Here is a 25573-nt window from a genome sequence, read left to right as displayed (position 1 = left end):
GTATATCCTTTTCTTTTTTTGGACGTAGAAAATAAATCAGCCTCATCCTCAAAGCTCTTTGAGTCACAGAGAGATTGCTCGGCATCAGACTTCCTCATCCGTGTTTTCATGGCAACAGGAAAAGACACCAGCTAGAAACCAAGAAACACCTGCAAGGGGAAGTTCTGCAGCATCCTCCTTTTCATGGGATAAAGAAACAAATTCAAGTACTCTATCAGAGAAGAACGAGTTTGACAACAGCTTTGCTGAGAACTCAAATTCTTCCCTCATGATCCAGCTAAGAGCACAAAACCAAGGTATCTGATGCATTTCTTTAAGACCCAGAGGCAGTTTCCTGTATGGTTTCATGAAAGCTGGTGTGCAGGTAGAAGCAAGCTATTGAAATTAGTGCTTTAGTAAGGAAAAGAGAGAGATACTTGTTGTTGCCTCTGGCAGCTGGCCCCTGTTGGCTGCTGGTGTATTTTCAGTGATCAGCCATACACAGAGATGACCCACAAGCTGTGGTATCTTTTACATAAGGGATATGAGAAGTAGAAGGGAACAGTTTGTATTTTTGGACTGAGTAGGAAAATCTAAAAGGAAAAATGCCTTTTTCCATTAATCCCATTGCTCATGGAACAAACTTCTTAAAACAGCTAAAAAAGCTCTTCAGTATTTCGTTGTGTGTCACTTTAAAATTCAATTCTATTGTTTCCTTATTTGTCTATACTATTGATACTTTTGACTGAGCAATAACTGTCTTAAAAATTTCATTGGACATGCTTAGTGCATAACTGATTTGGTCCATGATGGATGCTACAGGAAGCACAAAATGAAGTATGCTGCAAAAAGTACACATACAATCAAAACCCAAGATATGGTCTTGTATTGCACATACCAGCACGAAGAAATAATCATTCCTGACACCTGATAGTTGTAAGAGAGGAAATAGTTGGTTTATTGTGGATTTGCTGAGCATTCACTTCAGCTGGTTATTTGTACTCTTTGGACAGCTTTTCCACTGTTTTATAGGTCCCTGTATTCTCCTAACTCATAATTCAAATACCTCACAGCTTCAGTTTTGGTGGCTTTTTCAACTTGGAAGCCATACAAATTCAGAATCAGGAAGACATGGCTGTTTTTAACAAAAGAAAAAAAGACCGAAAACAACAACAAAAGGAAAAAAAAACCGCAACAAAACAAAAAACTTGCCAAAACCAGATAATAGTAATTCTGGATAATGCTCCCTGTACCTGACTTATGTTTTCTATTGTGAATTGTTTCTACTGTGTTGAGGTTTTTGGAAGATAAATTCTTACTGAAATGTACTGTTAGGATATTACTTGGTTTAGTTTTGTATATATGCAGTTTTGAGAAGGAAAAAGATTAAAATATGAAATGGTACATTTACAATTACTAAAGAGTTGAAAAGTCTTTTGGAAGCACAGCTGCCCCAAGCAAATGTTTGTAGTGAATATACTTATAAAAACAAAAAATATATAATAGATATTTCAAGTGACATGTTTCTGCATGTTTAAAAACAGTAACAAAACCAAACAAAAATAAACCAGCAGAGGCACAAATTGTCTTTGCTTTTGCAGCACTTGTTCCTGAGCTCTCATGTTTCTGTGATCTTTCTTATGAAGTACAAATTATTGATTTAGACGTAACTGTCTTTCAGTCTTGATAGTTTCTGTCATTGTTGTCATAGTAGAAGTCAGTTAAAACTTGTTTTAACTTGCTGAAAATTTTACAGGGTGTCTGCTTGTGTCAGGAAATTGGGTTATTATGAAACATCTTAAATACTTGGAAGAGGTACCTTCCAAAGCAGAAAGTATCCTTTACCTTTACTGTTTTTTAAATTCAGAACTGAATTCCATTATTAAAGACCTAGAGCAGCAATTGCAAGCTCAAGAAAAACTGAAGAGGTCTCATATGAATAAACATCAAGAGACTGAACTGGAGCTGGACAGACTGAAGTTGGAATTGACTGAGAAGGATAAAATTCTGAACAAAACCAGAGATAAACTGACTCAAACGAGTACACAAGTTGATCAAGCTACCACACAGGTAAAATGTTACTTCACACATCTTCTAACTGTCCTTACAAGTCATTGCCATTATTCCTATGTGTCAATTTTCAGCCATTTAGCAAGAACCAAGGTTCTCAGACTAAGTTTCTTGAGAGTTTACGGAGGGTCAAGTTGTGGGAAGTATATGCTAGTTCGATATGTATTATATGCAAAAACATTAATACATGTAAGTACTAGCCCGTTTTCTGGAAGGTTCTTATACCACCTGAAGAAATAGTTTTCATACTCGGGTAAGATTGATTAAATTCTGAAAAATATTTACTGATCAAATTGCATAGAGCAACAATGACATCTGGTGGCAAGTTCTGACCTGAAAAAGACTGTTGCATCTTTGGCTGGAAATCAGAATTTGTTGCTTATACTACAGCATGTTGTGGTATTACAGCCCTTGTATTGTAAATTGCTTATTTTAACTAATATCTATGTAAAAATGCAATGCAAGATTAAGAATATATGCAGTTTCTAAATGCAATTTCACAGCCTTATCCTAAGGACTTTGAATTAACAATAAAAATCAATAGAATAGTACAACTTGCTTAGTCAAGAATTTACAGAATGTATGTAAATAGGCATAAAAATCTGCCAGTGCTTAACGTAATTTAAACTGCAGAAGGTAACAAGTATTTTCCTTGATTAATCAAGTTGCATTACCTTCCTAAAGTTCCTTTTCACAACATTTAACAAATTTGAAAGTAGCACACAGATGTCATAATTCCTTGAATCTTCCTAGTTCCATTTATCTTTTAACTTTTTTTCCCTACTAGTTTGATTCAGCTACAGCACAGGGAAAAAGATGTAGAATACTTATCCATGTTTGTCAGCAAGTTTCTGCATGCTGCTTAAGTATATTAGTGAGCTAATGTTTCCCACAACTCCTGTATTGGCTCTTAAAAAAATAAGCCTTATGTTTGCATGTAAACCTTGATCACTCTGCCTTCTCAGAGAGACAGCAATATTTGCCCTTGGATAATTCTGTGAGGAACTAATTAGGAGGAAGTCTTAGCTGGTTAAGGGAAAATCATACACCTGACATAGTCCCTTGACTTCATAAAGGCACTGTCATCATGGTGAGTTTGTGGGAAGACACAGCTGATTCAGTCTGACAGCTCAATTTCTTTGAAAAGGATTTAATTTTAATTTATTTGATTCAAAAAATGACTTGATTCAACTTCCTGAAAGATTAGGGTATTATGTATTTGATTTTTCCCTTGTTAATTTTCTATGGGTTTAAGAGAGCAGAATCGTTTTACTAAGGAATCAAAGGGGATTAAAAGCAGCCCAAGGGAAGGGGCAAGGCTGTGTATCTAGAAACATGCCTGAGGAAGGACAAGGAGAAGCGGGACTTGCCACCATTGGAATTGAGGTGCAGCCCATCCTTAAGGTGCAGTGCATCTTGCCTCAGAAGGTTTATTTGGTCCTGCCTTCTGAAGGTGACTCTTTCCTGTTCTGTTTCTTCTTTCTTGCACTGGAATTGGATCTCTGCCTGCCCACCCTGGACTTTGAAAGTAGAATTGCATTGAGGTTTTAGTTTGTGCCTTGTAGCCTGGATTTAATCCTGGCAACACCCCTTGTGCATTTCTCTGTCACTGGTACTATTCACAGACCTCAAGCACAGCACCTCTGTGTTATCAAGTATCTTCGCTCCTGGTGAGATCTGCAGCCTTTCTGCAATCGTGTTTCCATGTCATTTTACAGGAGTTCACAATCCCTGCAGTCCCTGCCTAATAACCTGACATCCCAGTGCAACTACCTGCTTCTCATTCTTTTACTTCTACTCTTCATTAAGTCAAATAGCTCTTCTTGCTGAAGACAGAGTCCCATTCACCCTTTGCCATTTTTCTTACTCTCTGGGGACAAAAAAAGTACATATTCTGCATTAATATATTTGGTCTGGAATAAAACTTAGATTTTTTTTCTTTTTTTTTTTTGTTCAGGAAGTTGGGTGAACAATCCTGCACTCTCATGGGTGACATATTATTGACATAATCAACTGAATTAAATAACAAGTTAACGTGAAGGTGAACCTAGACATAGCCTGCTGATGTTTTTTTTTTTTTAATTAAAGTTTAAATTGTAAAAAATGTCATAATAAACTAAGATAGTTGCTACTTTTTTTCTGTCCAAATCAGCTTGCTCAATCACTCTGAAATTCGGTGGAATATCCATTTATTTTCAGTCTAAACATGTAGTTGCTTAGCAGTTAGCAGTCATTCTTTAGTTGGTAGCAACCTGAGGTACTGAAAATACAATCTATTCTTAGTGCTAGATGTAACATCTTTCTGCAGACTGTCAATCAAAAACATTGATTTTCTTATTACATTACCTAAATATATATCTATATATTTGATTAACATATCTTAATATATATATTTAGGTAATATATAATCTAAATATGCTTTTATTATTGTGTCTATACACTCATGTATGCACGTACACACGTAATACATATATATATAAATACATATACTCTTCCTATATGTACACACACACGTTTTCTCACTAACATAAGGGAGAATTAATGAGTTTTGTACTTTGGATTGCTAAGAATTTCTGTGGTGCCAGCTAAAATTACTGTGGTTATATGAATGCTAGAACAATTGTAGTAGCTGACAGCAGTGTTTTTTCTATGTGAAGGCTTATATATTTAAATGAAGCATTGCTTGCACCTTTAGCACTTGTGATTGATAACTAAATTATTATAGGTCCAAATGTTGGAGCAAAAGGTGAAGCGATTATCAGAAGAACTGAATTGCCAACGACAGAATGCTGAGAGTGCTCGTCAGTCTTTAGAGCAGAAAATAAAGGCAAAGGAAAAGGAATACCAACAGGTAAGGCAAGAAGAATTTGTTAACTTTGACTTCCTGAGGAGATGAAATCAACTGGCTGATGTTGTGTATCTGATTTTCTGTTAGCTGCAATCACATTTGACAGAGAGGGAGAAGTTGCAGAGGTAATTGAAAAAATGGAAAACGAGCATTGCAATAGTGGGGAAAGGCTGTTGGAGAGGTGCAGGATTATGTTGGTATTCACCAGACTATAGAGAACGTGTTTGAGAGATGGAATGAGATGCAAATCTATGAGAAACTAGGCTCTATTTTTCATAAAATTATGTATATGTGAGCTCAAACTTGGTAACCAACTCACTTATTTCTGTGGAATTTGAGTTAATTTTGCATGCATTTCACACAGAAGAAAAGAATTTCTTTAGGATTATATCTTGATTATTCTAATTTTGGTTCATGGTCAGAAGATGTTAATATAGCCAATTAGCATTAGTATCATTAATTTCCTTCATGCCAGCTCTTGCAGAGAGAAAAAGTGTAGCATTATCCCAGGACTTTTTTCTGGAATGAAGTTATATTTAGTTTTAACAGCATTAACACTGATTTGGATTAGGGCAAAACTCTTTCTGTATTTTTCTTTTTAAGCTTAATAATCTAATCAATGTTAGGAAATCCAAGACACAGATTCAGACGTGAAAGTGCTATTTCAGATGGGCACTTCAACTTTGCTTTATGGATTGAATATAAGGGGATTGCCCTGAGGGAGGCAGCTTGTTGTGTTAAATGTTTAACCTGAAACCTTTTCTCTAAGGTATGTCCAGATAGATAAAATAACTGTCAGAGGAGTTCTGGTGGGGTAACCAATAAACAGTGCTGTTACCAGCACTCTTGAGTGAAAAAGTGATTTTATGAAGTCTGTTAGTCTAGATGCTACCTCAGGATCTCAAATTGGTATTGAAATTTGTCTAGAAGTGGCAAATTGGAACAACTGATCTTTGTATTGGAATAGTTGTGGCATCACTGTATTAATCAAAAGATGGGTTGAATGCCTATGAACCTTCTGTCCTGGTTTTTCCTTTAAGTTAGCTAAACAAAGGCCTTAATAAAATTAATATGTAAGCCCCCATGCTGCCATTCTAAGTTGTTCAGCAAGGCCATAATTGAGAAGAACTCTTTTCCTGCAATGGTCAGGGTCTGTGAGTTGTTATAAGTTGTTAAAATGTTTGTTTAATGTTCATTTATTTATAATATTAGCTTGTCAAGTCCTATTTAAAGGCCTTGTCTCTTCTTGCAACAAAATTTGTGCAATATTGTGGGAAAAAAACAACGTTATAGTATGGTAAGTAATAGCAGAGTGAACTTATCTACTTGTATTCTAATGTAATTCTTACGTGAAATTTACCTGTAGTATGAAAAATTTTAACACTATTACTTTCATTAGTTTTAGATTCATTTTTTTTCCTCTCTGTGACAGGAATGTTACAGTAATTAAGTTCTTAAGCAGATGACATAAATTGGGTTAATGTCATTCTTGCCTATGAGTCATTTGCCTCTTGAATCAAAGCTAGGTTTAAACTACTCTCTGCTGTATAAGACAAGTGTCCCTGAGCAGGCAGTACCTGTTGTTATTTCTGCAGTAACCAAAATAGAGACTTGTTGTGGTCATGTGTTTATTTCTTTGCTTCTCTGCCACTGTTTTCTAGGAGCTCTCTTGTCAGCAGCGTTCCTTGCAAACACTGGATCAGCAGTGCAACCAGATAAGAAGCAAACTGAATCAGGAGCTACAGCAAGCCAAAAATGACTTCAACGTTCTACAGGCAGAACTTGACAAAGTAGGCTTTTTTCAGAATTAAAATTCTCTACTAGAATGGTATTTAGTTGTCTCAACAGCACCACCTTAATTGAATTACACATAAAGCAAAAAAATAATTAATATGACGTCTTGTATTAATGTTTGTACAGTATGTATTATATGTTTTGTATTTACCATTTCTTACCAAAATACTATGTATTTAAATGTGAATTATAGGCTTTTAAAAGTTTGTGGCTAGTCCACTTCTCACAGGGAAGGAGATGTAAATGTAGATGGTGCAGGTAAAAGGAATCTGAGAAAGGAGCAGCTAAGGCTGATCACAAGACACTCTATGTAAAAAATAAATTCACAAAGAGGTGTAGTTTTACAATAGAGCTACTGACCAACAGTCCCATTTTCATATATCCTGGCCATGCACTCTGCATGTGATCCTGGAGAGGAGGTAAAGGAGCAACTATTACATTTAAATTAGCATGTATGTAGAGAAGCAAGTGTTTGCTATTTAACTCCCTGAACTGGTTCTCCATAAAATCAGATGAGTGTTATGGCTTGTGTAAGGAAGAAGATCAGTATGAAGGAGCTCTTCCACAGCTTTGGCAGCAGTTAGCTATTAAAACACGTCAGTTGTCACAAACTCCCAACTTTAAGTGGGTTAGAAAGCAGCACAAGCTTCAGGAGTGGGTGACCAGAAAAGAGGAATGCTTAAAAGCCTCTAAAAACCCTTGAGAGCATTTCTCAAGCAGCAGACCTAACGGATTTTCTAAAAAGAGCCAGAAGTTCTTGAGAGTTATGTTGAGAAGCTCCATTTGCAGGCAGCCTGAACTGAAACATAATTTCTGAAACTGCCAACAGCTTTCTTGCAGGCTTGTTTTATTTTAGAAATATAGCTGTGGGACTACATTCAGTCAAAAGTTTTTACTGGAGGCTTCTTTATTATATGCATATTCTTTTGTGTATGCTTACTGAAAAATTTACTTAATTGAGAGGACAAGAAGTGCCTTTTACTTCCTTCTTAAAGAAAGGTAGTTTATTACATGATGACCTTTAATAGATGTTTTTTTACCCACTTGTGTCATTTCCTTCCTTGTTAATCTGGAGTGTTTTAGGACTCTTTTGAAAGAGTTATAACCTGTTCATTTTTGTAAAATCTGTGTCAACAGAGCAGTAATTGCAGTTATGATCCTAATATTCTGGTTCACACAGCTTAGCAAAAAGGCAATTGTATTCCAACTTACAGATATCATTGTGGTGATGTAGCTGCAAGTTGGATGAATTAATCTTATTTTAGACAGTCTAAAATTGTATGGCTTTTAGAGACATCCCATCTTGTTGGTCAGAAGCAAAGGAGTGGAAAGGCAATAAACAACTTTTCTCTAAACAGCAGTAAAGCAACCCTTGGGTTCATGGTGGGATAAAACAATGTCATTTCATTTTGTAACAGAATGTTGAGCTCAGGAATGGGAGTTTAAAGAAAGAAGTTGTGCCTCTGATTACCATGTTGGTTTTCCAGGTAATGGCAGCAAAACAACGCTTGGAACACGACACCAGCGATCTCACCCAGAAGCTGTGCAGAGCAGAGCAGACTCTATCAGCTGCCCAGGCTAAGGAAGCTGATCTGGCAAGAAGCTTTCAGGTGAGCAATGCTGAGGAGTATTTGGCAGAATTAATACCATAAATCAGCAATTTGTCAACACTTTAGAGCATTTGCTCACGACTGTGTTTTTCCCCATAAGGAATCTTTAAAAACTTTTGTGGACTATCTTAATAACTCATGCTAGTTGTAACAAAAAATGAGGCCTTCACTAACATCATGGAAATTAATGCAGTTTCTGGAGTTAGCTGTGTGGTTAGGATTCATTGCTGTAATGCTGATGATATGGTTCTAGGTCATATTGGGTTTTTGTTTGTTTTTTTTTTTTTTTTAAATACATAGTGTTTCAAGAGATTCCTGCTTTTGGTTCTGAAATAAAAATGAAAGAACAATAAAATGCGTGTTTGATTTTGAAAGTAAATTCTAGAATCACTATTTTTTTTTTGACTGTTAAACTCTGTGATTTTGCACAAATACTATATCCTCTTAAAAAATGCATTTCTCTTAGAATAAGACAGTCTAATAAATATACAGTGCTGGAAGAACTTTCTCCCAAATGAAGGTAAATTCAGAGAAGTTTCTATATGTTGCCAAACTACCATACTCACACCTGCAGAACCCTTTTCACTGTAGTCTCTCCTCTGTCTTCTCAGTTACATTGTTTGCTTTGGTGGCAACCAGAGCAGCTACAGTTGAAATTGTTACAGTTTTGCCACCAGAGACCTCTCAATGCAAATTTTATCCTTTATTTAGAGAATCAGCAGTAAGTAGGAGAAACAGCTGGGTACCTATTTAATCCATGTCAGAGTTTGGTTTGGTTAAACACTCTCATTTTGCTTGTTGCCAGTTGTCATCAGCAGATATAAAATAACCTGACATAATCTCTTCCAAAAAAATTGCTTTTAAAATTCTCTGAAAAAGTCTTAAGTAAAATAGTGGATTGTGTTCAGATCATCACAAACATTTGTACAAGTTTAGTATACTGTGAAAATTTAGGTATGTTTCTTACTGGTGGATTGCAATGTCTGAAAGCATTCCCAGCTATTGGAATCTCACTGTTGTTAGAACAGCACTTTGATGGTTTTGGCCCAGTTTACTGGCTCTCTCTCATACATTGACTTGTTGGGCAAGTCCAAAGGAGGCCATCAGGGGGATGATCAGAGGGATGGAGCACCTCTCCTACAAGGAAAGGCTGAGAGAATTGCTTTTGTTCAGTCTGGAGAAGAAAAGGCTTTGGGGTGACCTAATTGTGGCCTTCCAGTCCCTGAAGGGAACCTACAAAAAAGATGGAGAGTGACTATTTACAAAAGCATGTAGTGAAGGGGGAACAGTTTCAAATGGACAGACGGGAGGTTTAGATTAGACACTAAAAAGAAATTCTATACCCAGTCTAGGGGAGGTCCCTGCTCATGGCAGGAAGTTTGGAACTAGATGACCTTTAAGGTCCTTTCCAACTTGATTCTATGGGTATTGGGAATGTTTGCACCAAATCAAAATAATTGGACCTTTCAGCCATTTTAATTCCTTAAACTTGTTTTTCTTTGCACCAATCACCCTAGGTTTTCTAATGAATGATTTTGTTTAATTTGTGTACTGGTATTGCATCTATGCATGCAGCTTTGAGTGTAAGGGGTTTAGATGCTTGGACTTTGAAAATTTATTAAGATTGCTAGAAAACTTATTCATTGAAATTTATATATGACTGGATTTTTTTTTTAAACTGTGGCTAGGGAAGGCAACTGTTAGCTACAGTGACAATTTTAATCGTGTTCTGAGGGTAATTTATTTATGTTGTTGCAAAAACAACCCTGCCACGCCAGCAAGCTTAATTTTTTTCATTCGGACCTTTCCATTTCTTGAGCTTGGCTTTTGTGAATCGATGCCCATCTGCTAGTAGTAAATGCATGAATAATTGACAGTCTGTTTCCATTTGGGCCATGTCAGTTCTGTGCCATCTGTTGTCCAGACCACAGGAGTTTGGAGAACAAAGATGAGTCTCTTTTAAAGAACTTTTATTTGGTTTGCTGGGTGCAATGTAGTTATGTAGTAACTTTTGGTGGTGGTGATAATGTGTTTTGTTTGCTTGTTTGGCGTTTTTTAAATCAATTTATTGGAAAGAAAGTGCTGTTAATTGCAAAGCAACTGTCTGAAAGTATAAGCACTTCTAAATAAAATTTGACCAGTGTTGCCATGTTGTTGATGTGCAGTGGAAAGAGAACTTGTCTCTACATGAGATGACAGGTGAAATCTTATCTACACATTTCATGTTAATTTTGTTGCCATTGCAGGGATTTGTTTACCAAGCTGCTTTGGGAAAGTAGCCTGACTTCATCAGCTCAGATTCTGTAGAATCTGTCCTGTCCTGTCTCTTTCTGTGAAGTCATGTGGAGCTGTTTGTTCAGAGGAGCACACTGACTACATCAACTGGCAGCATCTCTCAGATGCTGTCACTTTGTCAAGAATAAAAAATTCAGCTTATGTTTCCAAGCAGTGCTTAGGAACCTAGGCATAGATGCCCAAAGTCTTAACAGGACCAATGGAATATCTTTACTTTGATTTAAATGAACTGAGTCCATTGATCTCCTTATCAATTTACATGAAATGTGGCCTTATTTGATTTTGGTTTAGGAAGTGAAGCAGGAGAAAAATCTTCTGAACTGTCAGCTTGAAAAGAAATTGCAAGAGATCCACCAGCTTGAAGAAGAACTAAATATGATCAAGCAATCTCTAAAGCAAAGCCAAAATTTTGCAGAAGAGATGAAAAGTGAGTTATGATTTTAAATTTATAGAACTCTTTCTGGATGTTTTCTGCAAAGTTTCATTGTGAATTAAGTAAAAAGTTTCTGCTGGGGGACATGATTAGTGTTTTTTAATAACGTTGAGTTTGTTGCTGATGAAGAGGAGCTTTTTGGCTGTGAACATGTACAGTTCCTGAAGATACTCTGTTTTGAAAATAATCAAAGTGTACTGAACTTATCAGCAAATCTGTTTTCATAGAATCTATTTTAAATAGAAAACTTGTTTTACAGTTCCTTTATGGAAAGCTGACTATATGTAGTGCCTGATAGCATAAAGTAATATAAACGTCCTTCATCCAGTGATATAACGTAAGAGTAATTCTTTGCAGTAGAATGAGAATTGAAAATAATAAAAATAAATAGTGACACCGCATCTAGAAAGTTTTCAGTAGATTTGCCAGTATTGACTGGCAAAGACTTGATGGTATTTTCTTCTGCAGATAAGAATGCTGTTCAGGAGGTGGAGCTGAAGTTACTGGAAGAGAAATTTAAAAGGCAAGAGAGCTCGCTTTCACTGGAGAACCTGAAAATAGCTTTAGCTGACATGGAGAAGCAACAAGAGTCTACCCGAGGTCTCCTCAAGGAAAAAGATAATCATATTAAAGAACAAGACTGTAAAATAAGTAAGATGGAGGGAGAATCAGAAACTTTGCAGAGACTCCTTGGATTAAAGCAGAGAGAATGTGAAGAATTGCAAAAAGAAGCTACTGTTTTTTCTCAGTGGAAAAATGAAACTGATCATCTTATAAATAAACTGAAGTCTGAAAAGGAAGGTATGCTGGCTCATATTAATGACTTGGAGAGTTCCCTTCAAAGTCAGCAAAGCAAAAATCATGAGGATAGTGAGAAACTTAGAATGATGCAAACTGAAAGTGACAGGAAATCCACAGAGATTAGAGAACTTAAAGATATGCTGGAATGTAAAAGTGCAGAATTAGAAGAACAAAAAAAAGCTTTTGATGAACTTAAGCAGAAAGCAGAATGTTCTGATAAAAAATACTGCAAAGAGATAGAAAATATGTCCTGTAAAATCATCCAGCTCACCAACCAAGTTGCTGAAGTAGAAGAAAAGTTACAGTTGGCAGCAAGTCAAGGACTGCAAAGGGAGCAGTGCTATCAGGACCTGCTTGGTGAATATGAAAAAATCTGTTGTCTTGTAAAAGCAAAAGATGCTTCAGAAATGAAAGAAGAGGGAGAAGTTTATTTACAAAGCAGACAGGATAAGACTCCTTCAGGTAATAAGCAATTTGCAGCAACTAACTCCAGTACTGAGGATCATGGACATGAAAGACCTCTTCTAGAAATGGGAAAAACTAAGGATCTGGCCAATTTACAAGAGCAAATCTCTTTTCTTGAGAGTTCTTTAATGGCTCAAAAGCAGCTGAATTCAAATCAGCAGCAGCAGTATGAAGACTTATTGCAAATAAAAAGTGAAACAGAACAAAGGTTATTAGCAGTAGAACAGATGTACAAAAGGTTCATGACAGAAACCAAGCAGCACATCAGTAACTTGGAAGCGGATATTTTAGCACGTCAGAAATTAGTTGATGAAACTTCATCTTTTCTTGAGGAAAAGGACATGCAACTACAGATTCTGAATGAAAGATTAGAAAGCCAACAAGTTGAGCTTCAGGATTTAAAGATCAATAATAAATTGCTTGAGGATTCTCTAAGACAGCTGAAGCTCATGTCTGAAACATGGGATTCAGAGAAGAAGGATATGTCTTCAATGATTTGCTCATACAGTAAAAAAATTGGTGAACTTACTGAAGAAAATACAGCCCTTAGGGATTTAAGCAGTGCTTTAAAGCAAGAACAAATAACTTTACTGGAGGCAAATAAAAATATTTATGCTACCTTAAAGGAAAGAGAAGAAATAATTTCTGAAATGTCTGGAAAACATGAGGAGGAAAGACAGCGTATTGAATCAAGAACTGAAGAAATCAAAACAGAGCTTGAAGTTTTGCAGGCAAAATATAAATCAGTAGAAGAAGAAAATGGAAAAATTATGAACATTCTGAGAGAGCAGACAATTGAGTTAGATGAAAAAACAGCAAAATTAGAACAAGAGAAAAAGGTGCTTAGTGAGAACCAAGATATCTTGCATAAACTAATAGCCTCAGAAGAAATAAAAAAGGATTTGGTACATGAACTGCAGCAACTGGAGTCAGAATTTTCCAACATCCAACATGTGCCTTCTGTGGAGCTTGACTGTTTAAGCCAGGAAAGGTCAAATATCAGGACAATACAAAATGCAGCTCAAGAGATATGTGACCTTGTGTTTCAAGAAAAGGAGCAACTGGAGAAGGAACTACCAACAAAAAATGAACCTCTAATATGCAATAATTGTGAACAGAGACTCTGTTCAGAACAGTTGAGAAAGTCCATGGAAGAAAAGGACATTGAGCTGAATAAATATCAGGTTAAACTTGAGCTTCTTCAAATGGATTTTGAGGATAGCGAGCTCTCTCTAGAGAACTGCAGGTTAGAAGTGATGCAGCTGGAGACTGCTTTAAAAGGTATGGAGGTAGAACTTGAGAAAAGTGTGAGAGAGAAAGAGAGACTGCAGCAAGAACTACTGTCTGTTAAAGAACTGAAAACTGCAGATTCTTTGCTTACAGCATTAGAGGAAGATGGTCATTCATTGAAGTATAATTACATTGACATTTCTCAAGATTGTAGCAAAAGAGGAATAGATGACAGTCCTTCATCAGTGTTGCTGGCATGCTCTTTGCAGGTAGCAATAGACCAGCTGAGTGATCTTGAGAAAATGTGTGAGAGGTTGCAGAGTGAAAACACTGCATTAGCTTCTGGATTCAAAGATGCAGAAACCAATGATACCACAGGTATTAATAAAGAGGAAGAGAATAAAGATTATATAATGAATGCAGATAGCAATTTAAAAGCTGAAAAAGCTGTTCTTCCTGATGAACTTATGGATCAGAGTGATAACAGTGATCTGAGAATGTGTTCTGATGATAAGGAAATGTCCTTCAGACTTAAAGAATGCAGTCCTACTGACTACGAAGATTTAAAATTGTCCAGCAAAGAAGTTAAGGTACACTTTGCAGAAGTAAGGGAGAAGCTTTTGGCTTTCCAGAATGAGCACCTAAAATTATATGAACAGCACTGTAGTATGAGCTCAAAGATATGTGAGCTGCAGTCTTGTATTGAAATACTGAAAGCAGAAAATTCTTCACTGTCGACAAGTCAGAGCAGTGCTCATGTAGATTCTGTGCAAGTGTCACTGTCATCCAGCCGAGATGACACGCTGCCTAAATTAGATGAAACTAAGGCCACGGATTCCTCCTCAGACCTTTCTGTAAATCCCTGTTTGTTAGAAGTAAGTGATGTGACTGATTCTCATAACAGTGGCTCATGCAAATGGACAGAGGAAATGAATCAGACAGACACTTCTGTAGAAGTAATTTCAGAGGATGCAACAGAAGTTTTGGTTGAGAAGTGTCATAATGATCACAATTTGGACTCTGTTAGAGAGCTCAGGAGTATTACTCCAAGAAAATCTAACCTTGAAAATAGAATTGAAGAACTTCAGATGCTCTGTCAGACATATGAGAAGGCCATGAAGGTGCTTGAAGATCAGTTTCGTATTCAAGAGAATAGGAAAGATGAAGAAATACAAGAGCTGAAAGAAGTTATACTTTCTGAAAGGAAAGAAATAGATCATCTCAAACAGCAAAATCTGTCTGAAAAGGAAGAATGGCAGCAGAAGCTGAATAATCTGACTATGGAGATGGAGTACAAACTGGCAGCAGAAAGAAAACAAACTGAGAATCTCTCTTTGGAGCTGGAAGCAGCAAGACTCCAACTACAGGTCCTTGATTTAAGTTCTCATTCACTGCTGTGCACAGATATTGAAAATGTAAGTAATTGCTGTCATGCAAATGAGTTTTATGTAAATCCTTTGATTTGTGGTCATCCAGATAGAATCTTTGCAGTGAAATCTATTTAAAATTTTGCCCCACAGAAGCAGTACTATTTTTTGGAAAAAGAAGAAAAATAATCCATACTCGAGCAGTAATCTTTGTCCCTTTAGTCATAATAGTTCACTTTGTCATGTAGACACCTATTTTCCCAAAATATAGAAGGATATTGTGTCTTTGCACATAGTCTTTCAGGAAATTTATCTGGAATTTCTCCCTCAATACCTTTAAAACCTTTTGGCCAAAGATGTGTGTATAAATAAGTGTCAATGATTTCTGTAAGAAGGAGACAGTGAAGCTGGGAGGGATGATATCTATTTTTCAGATAAGAGCAGAAAATTTATTATTTTAAGAAAAGTTTTAAAGCTTACCTTTTTTATCTTATATGTATTCTTCCCCATCTTGTATTTTTTTTTTAATTGATTCTTATTTCTTGCAGAACATAGAACAAGAAAACAATAGCCCTTATAAATTGGGAGTGCCTGTTGAAAACTCAGCTCTGAAAAACAATAATCTAAAATTAATCCCCATTGAGAAAATGGCTCCAGGAGATGCCTCTGTGTGTGAAAATGAAACTGAGACTGCTGAAGCAAGATTAATGGAAGATTACACTGAGAAAATTTCTGGAGAACATGAGTGTAAAAATATGTCTGGAAAAATAACCAGCCCCTCAGACCATGCCAGTGCATTGTCATTTTCCAATAGTAGGGTTTTGAGTGCTGGGTATTTCTGTGAAAATCAAATAACCACTGAAATGCTTCAGGAAGAGGCAAAACAACAGACTGCTGAAAATTTGAAGCTGATCTATGAGACAGAAAAAAACCCAAACCATGTTGATTTAAAAATAAAAGTTGAGCAATCAAACTCGGAAATGAACTTCCAGGAGGCACAAGTAATTTCAAATAGCTCAGCTTTTGCAAAACTGGAGGAAGCTGCTGTAGCTATTAAGGAAGAAAACTGTGGCATAAAGGAAAAACACAGATCAGTTTCTGTCAATAAGCAGGAATTATCTCTTCAAGTAATCTCATTAGAAAAAGAACCTGAGAACCTAAAGTCTGAGCTGGAGATAGGTAAAGTTAGATCACTTAATGCAGCAGACATGTTTGATGAGGTAGAAATGACCAAGAGAGCAGGTCAGGAACAATTTCTTGCTGCTGAAAATGAACGGGAGAGTCTAAAATCTGAGCAAGTTAATATTGAGAACTATGCCTTGTTCATAGAGTGTGACATTGAAATGCTTCAGGCAAAATGTCAGCAATTAGAAAGGGAGAGGGAAGTTCATCTGAAAACTATTTCTAGCTTTCAAGAGCACCTTGTTTCAGTCACAGCTGAGAGAAACCATATTGCCCAAGAACTGAGTATTTTGTCTGAAAGCAAGAAAGAGCTGGATCAGAACTATCAAAAGCTACAAGAGAAATTACAAGAACTAGAGTTAACTAAAATGGATTCTACTGGATTCATTAGACAGTTAGAGGATGAAGTGAGGGCACAAGCCAATCTGCTTGAGGCAGCAAAATCTGATGCAAATCAATTATCCAATGAAAAAGACCGTCTTCTTCAGAAGCTGCAAATTTTAGAAAATGATGCTGTATCTTTCACCTTAGAAAAAGAAAAATTCCAGAATGAAGCAGCAGATTCAAAGAAAGAAAAAGAGCTGATTGCAAGAGAGTTGGGAACGATGCAGCATAAATTAGGTTCATCAGAAATGGAAAATTCCAAGCTTTCCAAATCTTTGGAAGGCTTGTTAATGGAAAAAAGAGAACTTGCCGCAAGACTCAGCGCAGCACAGAAAGAAGCAGATCAACTGCGATGTGGAATTGAGAAGCTGAAAGTAAAAATTGAGTCTGATGAGAAGAAAAAACGTCACATTGCTGAAAAGCTGAGAGACAATGAACGGAAAGCTGACTCTCTTCAGGATAAAATAGAGAGGCTTGAAAGGGAATTGGAGATGTCAGAGAAAAATCTAGAAGATACAATTATTGAGTTGGAGACTGCCAAAGCAGAGGCAGAAACATTAGCAACAGAGATGGAAGAGATGACTGAAAAGCTGAAATGTGCTAACTTACAAATTGATGTCCTCACCTCACAAAAAGAGTGTTTGGCTAAAGATTTAAAAGAAATGCAAGAAAGATTCCTTGAACTAGAGTCTTCAAATTTGACTACAGCAAAACAGTTGGAAGAAAAGATACAAATCAAAGATGAGTTTGAAAATACTGTGACATTGCTGAGATCTGAGCTCAAAGATATGAGTGAGAAATTAGAGTTTTCATGCAAGGAGGAAGCAGATGCTAGAGCAAAAGAGCAAGTCTTGATTAATCAGGTGGCTTGTCTTGAGCAAGATAAAATAATGCTGTTACAGGAATGTCAGGAAATAAAAAATGAAAACATCAAATTAGATCAAGCAAGGGAAGTACTTATTCAAGAACTGATGGATTGTAAACAAAAACTTGATGAAAAGGTGCGGGAAAATGATGCTCTTGAAAAGCAGGTGAAAGAAACAGAAGCACTGTCTTTGCAGCTGACTCACATGCAGCATGAACTTGAATGCTGGCACCAGGAAAAAGAGAGGCTGCAGAACCTGATTGCTGAGTTGAAGCTGAAGGAGCAACATTTTTCTGATGGTGAAACCCCTCCGGATGTCCTGAATGTTCTGAAAGCGTCTTATAAGGACCTTGAGAAAGAACTGGAATCTACAGTTTGTGAAAAGAACATTCTATGTAAAAAGGTAATATAATTTCCTTGAGGGTAGATTCTCCTTTGTAGGAGCAAGGATAAAGTATCCTCTGGGTTTACCACTTCCTTAATAAATTAAATTAAAGTAATTTTAACCTCAGACTTTTGCAGGAAACATCTTATTTTTAAAATTACATTTTCCATACAATCATAAATTTTCATTGAAGTTACAGGGCTGTAAAGCAGGGCATTGTTTTGCATAGGATGAATGAGAAAGTAGCTTGAAAGTAGACATAGAGCTTTAAGCAGTCAAATAATGCAGGATAGTTTCTCTTTTCTGTAGAAACTGGTATTGGGTGACTGAGTTTTGTCTCAAGAATAAATATATTGGAAGCTCCAAAGAAAGTGAAACAGTAATAATGCACTGGCCATGTGGAAACATCATTACCTTTTTGTGACTCTTGCTTAAAATTTGACCAACTATGGGAATGAAATAATAATTCTTAAAAATAGCTTTTTACATATAAGTGAATTCTTTGGAGGTCATGATACCTGTATTAAAAATAATTCTGGAAAATTTTATTTCAGGTAAATGAATTGGCTGAAAGTCGAACTGAGCTGCAAGTCAAGCTAAATAATACTGAACAGAAGATTGCCAAATTACAGGAAGAAAGAAATAAGCTTGCTGAAGAAATGCAATGTATTCAAGAACATTCAGAAAAGAACAAAGTAAGTTATTCTATCTGCATTATTTCTGTGTTTGAAGCCAGATATTCAAGTACAGTACCTGTGTGGAGGCTGGTCAAGTGTGTCTGTGATAATATACAGTATTAGAGGTTATTGCTTCCAAATTTCAAAGAATCCAATGTTCTCTTCTCAGATAAAATGATTACTTAATAGTTTTTTCCCCTCTTCCTTCTATCAAAACCATGTTTTCTTGGCTTAAAGGCTACTGCTGGTTATCTAGACATTTTTCAGTGTTGAAACATTCTCTACTATAGGCTTTCAATCATCAGATTGAGGAGGTCAGATAAAAAATACAACATTTCTCGAAACTACTTTGTATTTCAATGGTGCTAATTTAATTTAGGTCCTATAAAAGGAAGAAACAGTTTTGGAGCCTTTGTTTTTAATTTGTTTGTATTTAACTCTTAGAGGTTTTTTATCATCTAGACAACTTTAGGTCTTTTTTGTGAACAATATTATGTCTTTAAACCAGTTTATGTTGTGTCTGACCTACTAACTTTATTTGTTTCTATTATGGCATTAAGGATTTTGAGTGGGATGGGAAAAGAACAGATGTTTCTGCAACTTTTGGAAATCCTAAATGGAAATACAGACCAGCTCTACAAAAATTAGTTACAAAAGTGGACACAAATGCTTAGAAAGTTTTGTCATCTTAAAGAGGATGAGGAAGTGACACAACCTCTCAAGTCATTTTGAGGGAACAACATTTGGAGAGATTAAGCTTTGATTTTGGCAGTGCTGCTTGATTTAACACTGTTGGCAAACTTGCACTTGTTTTCTTTTATGAGGACCTTCCTTTGCCTTCTGTCCTAACTTTTGTGTTCAGATGTTCTTTTGTTTGATTACAGTATGTTTAGCCACTGTTAAATATCGTTTTCTTACCAAATTGTTTTTGAAAATTCAAAGATGCTTCAGATTTAAACAGTATAATGGGTCAGCTCTATCTCCTTTGAGGTAACTCCAAATAGTAAAGAATGTAATATTACTATTTACAGATTCAGCTGCATCTAACAACTTTAGAAAAAAATGAACTGGCCAGGAGTTTGGAGATGGTCCAGAATCAGCTACAAGAAAAAGAAAGTGAAATTAAAAGAGAGATATCAGAATACAAAGACAGACTACTTCAAGCAGAGAAAGAACATCAGGATGCTCTGACAGAAGCAAACCAAAAGGTAAATCCGAAAATAGAGTAGTGCTGTGAGTTTTTCATTCAGTTCTATTATTTTACAAAATTTTGCTGATCCTATTGCAAAAGAATTTCTTTGCTTACAAAATTTCCAAAATCTACATATATTTACCTTTGAACTCAGTAAGTGTTTACTTAACTTTTTTCCATATAACAAGCCCTAAAAATTGAATTTCTCATAACTCAGTAAGCATTTAATCTGTATAAAAATTCACTGGGAGTATAACCTTGAAAAAGGGAAAGCAACAGTATCTTTAATCCAGGAAATAGTTGTTTTGGTCGAAAGAGGGAAGAAAGTTTAACCAGTTCAGGATATAAGGACAAATTTGTTCAGATGTTCTATATGAAAAGAGCCATCAGCTCTTCTGCAGAAGTGTCTGTGAACTTGAGGCCAGTAGAATACAGGCAAATAACTTACTATCATTGTTAATAGTTTTCATTTTTCTTAATATAAAGTAGATGTAAGAGCAAGTTATAGTAAAACATAAGGACTTTCTTCTGACAGACTTCTTAGAGGCAAGATTCTAGTATTCAAAATACATACTTGAGAAAAATTGCCCTTTCAATTTTAGACTCCTCAAAAGATAATTATTAAATTTGCTGTGGAATTCCTGTGGGTTTGTGATATTCTGTTAGGTACATCTTGAAAATGCAACTGAGCATCCTTTTTGGTATCATAGTAATTAGGCACATTTTCTTTCTCTAGAATGAAGTGGAAATTGAGGCCTGTCATGAGAAGATTAGTTCACTGGAGCACTTGATCAGCTCACAAAAATTGCAAATTGAGCATTTGAAGTCAAATAAAGAGCAGCTAAATAATTCCCTTAAAGAAGCTAATCAAGCCTTAGGAGAACTCCTAAAAACTAAGGTAAGAAAAACCCCTAAGTATGACCAGTTAGATGAGATTCCAGACACTCTGTAGTAAAATAAACATAGGATTGGGAACCAGTGCTCCAGAACTTTGGCTTGACTTTGGTACAGCCTGTGTTTTGCTAAAGAGCACATACAGCCTGGACAAAACATTGTTACTATTGATGTACATTAGAAAAATTCTATTCTGTGTGCCATGACTGAGAGCATCTAGAATTGGTTTCTGTGACCCTAAACACAGCAGTCTATTGACTACAGTGAACATTGCAGCTGAGCTAAAACATGGTTAGAATTCACTCCAAGAGGCTGCAGTGCCTCTGTTTTCTGTTTGTGAATTACTTTGATGGTAAAATGTATTATGGTCTATCCCTAAGCATTAGGCTTGATAGATTGCTCTTGATTCAGCTTTTTCAGTTGCATTTTATATAGAATTCTCATTACAGCTATAAACTAGTGTAATTCTCTGACATAATTGTTCTCAGGGATGCTGGAATATGAGCTCCACATACAGTAAGCTACTGATAACTGGTAACAGTTCTTCATGTCCTAGATTTGCTTTTTTGTAACACAGGTGAAGCCTCACTGTCCATATACTGAACTTCTGTACCAATAATCCTATCCCTGCTTTTTTTCATGTTTTCTGGGTGGTTTTGGTGTTTTTTGGTGCTGCTCCAGTCTGTGATTGATTTTTGACTCCAACTCTGTACGCCCACTTCAGGAATTCGTGTCTCTCTAAATGCACACTTGAAGAAACAGTCAATTCAATTTACATGCAAGTAAACACTGAATTACAATACTCATCTTGATCAACGGTTAAGTAACCGTGATCTTAGGGCCCTCTACTGTGGTGTTAATTTGGTTAACAAGAGCAGTCCAAGGATAAAGTCCTGTGGGATGTGTGCCAGAAAACAGTACCTATGGTAGTGTTCAATGTAGCAGAGAAGGCTCCTAGCTGTGCTCTCTGTGGTATTTGCACACAGGTTGGTGCCAGACCAATGGGATGCTAAAAGGCTCATGTTGGACATTGTGGAGAATTTCTTTGCTAAAGGAAAAAGTGTAAAGCATTGGAAGGGGCTGCCCAGGGAAGTGGTGGAGTCACTACCCCTGAACTCAAGGTGACCCTTAGTGCTATGGATTAGTTGATATGGTGGTGTTCAGTCAATTCAATGATCTTGGACGTCTTTTCCAATTTCAGTGATTCTATTACTCCATTTCATATTATAATGTTTAAAAGGAAGAATTATGTTTCTGGTGAAATAACTAAATTTTTTATTTTTTAGGCTGATAATAGTAACATTATAATTCAGCTGAGGAAGGAAAATGAATATGCCCACAGTAAAGTGCAGATGTGGATGAAATCCTGTAAGCAGCTGGAACAGGAAAAGGAAATGTTGCAGAAACAACTAGCTGAACATGATGAGCTGCTAAAGAAGGAAAATCTGACTATGGCAAAGCATAATAAAGAAGGTAACTGAATCTAGATTGTCTTAATACTTTCTTGGTGGTGCATTAATATGTAAAACTTTCTTGTTCCCTAAAATGTCCACTTGCATATGCAGCTGTCGTACAGAGCATGATTCTTAACTAGGATAAAAAAATTACAAGTGAAAATGTCAAACATTTTCAAAATCTACTTAGTATTTTTTTTTCCCTTAAAGTTGTTGTTTCTCTTCTCAGAAACAACACCAGGTTCTGAATAAATATATTAAATGTTACATTATGGGTATTAAAAGTGACTTAAGGAAGGGATGTTTTTCTTATTAAGTAAGTTTTGTGTGCAAGTTCTTTTATTATTTTCCAGCAAGCTTTTCCTTCTGATTCTCATGCTTTTTTTTCCTAATATTTTAGCTCACCTCATGAGATGCACACGTATTGTAAATGATACTTAAAGCAAGTTAAGGGTGCAAATGAAGTATTCAGAAACTACAAAATGAGAGGGAAAAGGTTTCCCCATGCACTGGTCAAGGATTCTTTTCAAAATGTGCATATTTGTTCTCTATTTAACAGGAACATTAGTGTGTCTATCATATTACTGAATTTTGTTTCCCAGTCATTTTTTTATAGTTGCACTGTTACAGAACATGTGTAATTAAAAGATGCGTGACCCTTGCATGATAAATTCTTACATATGTATCTTTTATTATTTATTATCAGCTATATGAATAATCATGTTTTTCTTTGAAAGATGCTGATGATAATGCTATTACAGAAGAAATTAAGTTAAAATTGGAAGAACTGCAGGAATCTACAGAATTGAAAACCAGAGAAGCAAATGAGAACTTGGAGAAATACTGCTCTCTATTTGTTAAATATCATAAACTAGAGGAAGCAAATGAGATGCTAAAAACACAAGTCAGTTTGTTGAGTACTCAGCTGAAACAGCAAGCGAGTGATGCTGTCAGCACTCCTTTGCTGAATTCAGAGAAGTCATTAACACAGAAGAGCAAACACTCTGTCAAAGACAGAAGGTCAGATCAAGATACCACGAAGCTTTCAAGTAAAAGGCAGAGATGTGAAGACAGCAGGAAAGACAATGGAGAACCAAGATCTCCTGCTCCAGAAACTTCATTGAAAAAGAAAAAGAAGTGTGATATCTCTCGAAATCTTCAGGGTCGGGACAAGACTGACTGTGAGCTGGATGGGCTTCCAGAAATAGTGCAAAAAGGTATTTATGTGTCTTGTAAAGGCAAACGTTCTCTGAGCACAGCAGCTGTGCTTTTCTTTTGTTTTGTTGAATAGCTTTTACTCTGAGTTGGTGACTATGCAAACATTTTTGGTGACAGTGGTGGAAGGTGAAAGGAGTCAATAAGAGATGTGGCAGTTGATGCCAAGTTAGCTTTTCTGGAGCACTGGTATTAGACCTGCAGAACACATTTCTGTTGGATTAACAACTCCTATTCTGCTAAGAGTTAAATGGTTGTGGCAGTCTCCTGTGCTACCATCACCTCACTCACAGGTATAGTGTGCAGTGAGGCAACTGGAGAGCAGAAGCTGGGGTGGAGTGGTGTCTGGAGGGAAGCCCAGGTGTGTTCCCCAAATATTTGCTTATTTACTTCTTTCAGTCATTAACAGTGTGTTAATTTGCAAAACATTAAATCGACTAAAATTCTTGAGTTGAAGCTGACTTGCCCACAGCAGTAAGACATTAACATCTCCATGAGAGTTTACTTTCCATCTGCTATGAATGCCTTGAAATTAGGCAGCTTGGTATTCCACATAAGGGTTCTCTGCAGCAGAGGGTAACTGAGAAGACTGCAAAAATCCGGGCTTGAAAAGTATCTTGTAAGTTCAACTACCTATTAAGTTGCCCTTTAATAATGACAATTACATTACTTATAAAAGACAAACCATAGGGATACTGAATAGCCTCAACTTTGGTCACTCCCAGAAGTAAGGATTTCTAAGGCTAAACATTGTTTGCATTTCACTTTCTTACCAGCATTGCTATATCTTCTGAAAATAGCCCCGTTCTGAAGACATACATGCCAGTTCATGTTTGACTTTTAGGCTAGATAGAGAAATGCAGTTTATACATAGATCTAGACAGAGAAGTTTTAAAAATCAAGAGCATCATGTTGCAGTATTATGAATTAACCAGTACTGGTTTTCAGTTTGAAATTACTCTCCAGAATACTCCATAATAACATACCTGTAAAGAAACTTGTTAGATTTTTTTCCTATAGAATTGCTCTTTGTAATTCAATGGTTGTTCTGTGATATCCAGGTTTTGCATTTGAATTTTGGAATACGCAAGATCTGTTCTGTAATCTTTGTTCCATTTTCTCCAATGGAACAAATTATTTGTTTCAGTAAGCTATTTTATGCCTATGGTGAAAAAAGAAATCCATATGAAGAAATGTGATTGCTTTAGCTGATTTTTATAGAACCTGTTTATCTTTCAGGGTTTGCTGACATCCCCAGTGGCAAGGCCAGCCCTTACATTTTACGTAGAACAACACTGCACCTCAGATCCAGTCCCCATCTGACTTCCTCAAGTGAGAAAAGGCCTTTGCCTACACAGGACTCACAGAAGTGCAGACCAGACCATCTTGGTGAGCGCTGCTGTTTGACACCTGGTGGCAGCAAACCACAAAAGGTAACTTGGAAAAATTTTATCTGGATATGAAAGTCATGGGGAAGACTTAATGCTTTTATTAAATATATTCATCTTTCCAAGTCAATTTGAGGACTTATCATTCTTTGTTCCTCAACAATAGAGTGGAGAGAAGATCATAAATAATGAATGACTGAAACATGACATAGGTCTTGATCATAGTATCAATCTGCAAATTGTTCATGTGCTGTTATTTGTGAGCTCAGAGAAGCAACCAGTGAGAAACGTAAATTCAATACAGGTATATTTTCAATTTCTTGTAATGGATATTAAAGAGCAGATACTGCTTATTACTGTGGCTTCTTAGGCTGCAAAAAAATTAAATACCAAAAAGACTAACCTCTGGGAGTTTGACCTGGAAGTTTTCTGCAAACAACTTTTCTTGGAATTTACAAAACAACTACAGATGTTTGAGAGGCTATTAAGCATGTAAATAGGGAACACTTGGATGATAAAGAATGGATTGTGTTGGAAGGGACACTAAAGATCAGCTAATTCCAACCTTCCTGCCACAGGCAGGGACACCTTCCACTAGATCAGTTTGCTCGTGCTTACCAGACTTTGTTACCAAAACAAATAAATACTAGACAATTATGTTTTGAAAGTGGATTGTTATTAAAAAAAGGCTAGTATCTGAAGTTTACATTAACTTTGTGTTTTCAGTAATAGACACATTGCTGAATGTTCCACAGTACATCAGAGCAATGTGTTCTTTCTAAGGTGATGCAAATGCTTTGCAGATTATAGAAAATTGTTCTAACTTTAGGACAGAAATAAACCTTTTGTCTAAAACCTCCTCCAAAGTTTGTAACCATGTTATCTCAAGTTGAACAGTAAGAGAATAATTATTGGTAGCTCTTTGTATGAGGGCTACACAGAAATATGTCAATAGATAAAAATCCTTCCAGTTTGTCAGGTTACACATGAGTATTCTCTTGACAATCAGCAGAATCTTGCACATAGCTTTTTGGGTTTTTTCTTT

General features: G+C 36.2%; 1 protein-coding gene across 1 annotated transcript in view; it reads left to right on the top strand.

Moving 5' to 3' along the window:
• The window catches only part of CENPF (centromere protein F), a 34303-nt gene that overhangs the window by 6409 nt on the left and 2321 nt on the right, over positions 1-25573 (top strand). The window contains exons 5-18 of the mRNA XM_014876936.2: positions 29-296; positions 1847-2049; positions 4775-4900; positions 6559-6687; positions 8179-8301; positions 10888-11023; positions 11498-14940; positions 15441-17726; positions 18263-18403; positions 19417-19593; positions 20314-20475; positions 21758-21944; positions 22663-23142; positions 24380-24573. Of these exons, the coding sequence (XP_014732422.2) occupies positions 29-296; positions 1847-2049; positions 4775-4900; positions 6559-6687; positions 8179-8301; positions 10888-11023; positions 11498-14940; positions 15441-17726; positions 18263-18403; positions 19417-19593; positions 20314-20475; positions 21758-21944; positions 22663-23142; positions 24380-24573 (8055 nt within the window). The remainder of the gene's footprint in view (positions 1-28; positions 297-1846; positions 2050-4774; positions 4901-6558; positions 6688-8178; positions 8302-10887; positions 11024-11497; positions 14941-15440; positions 17727-18262; positions 18404-19416; positions 19594-20313; positions 20476-21757; positions 21945-22662; positions 23143-24379; positions 24574-25573) is intronic.

The sequence above is a fragment of the Sturnus vulgaris genome, chromosome 3 (genome assembly GCF_052056855.1).
Source record: "Sturnus vulgaris isolate bStuVul1 chromosome 3, bStuVul1.hap1, whole genome shotgun sequence".
Taxonomy (NCBI): domain Eukaryota; kingdom Metazoa; phylum Chordata; class Aves; order Passeriformes; family Sturnidae; genus Sturnus; species Sturnus vulgaris.
The sequence above is the reverse complement of the archived record's forward strand: the minus strand, read 5'-3'. Positions and strand labels throughout refer to the sequence as shown.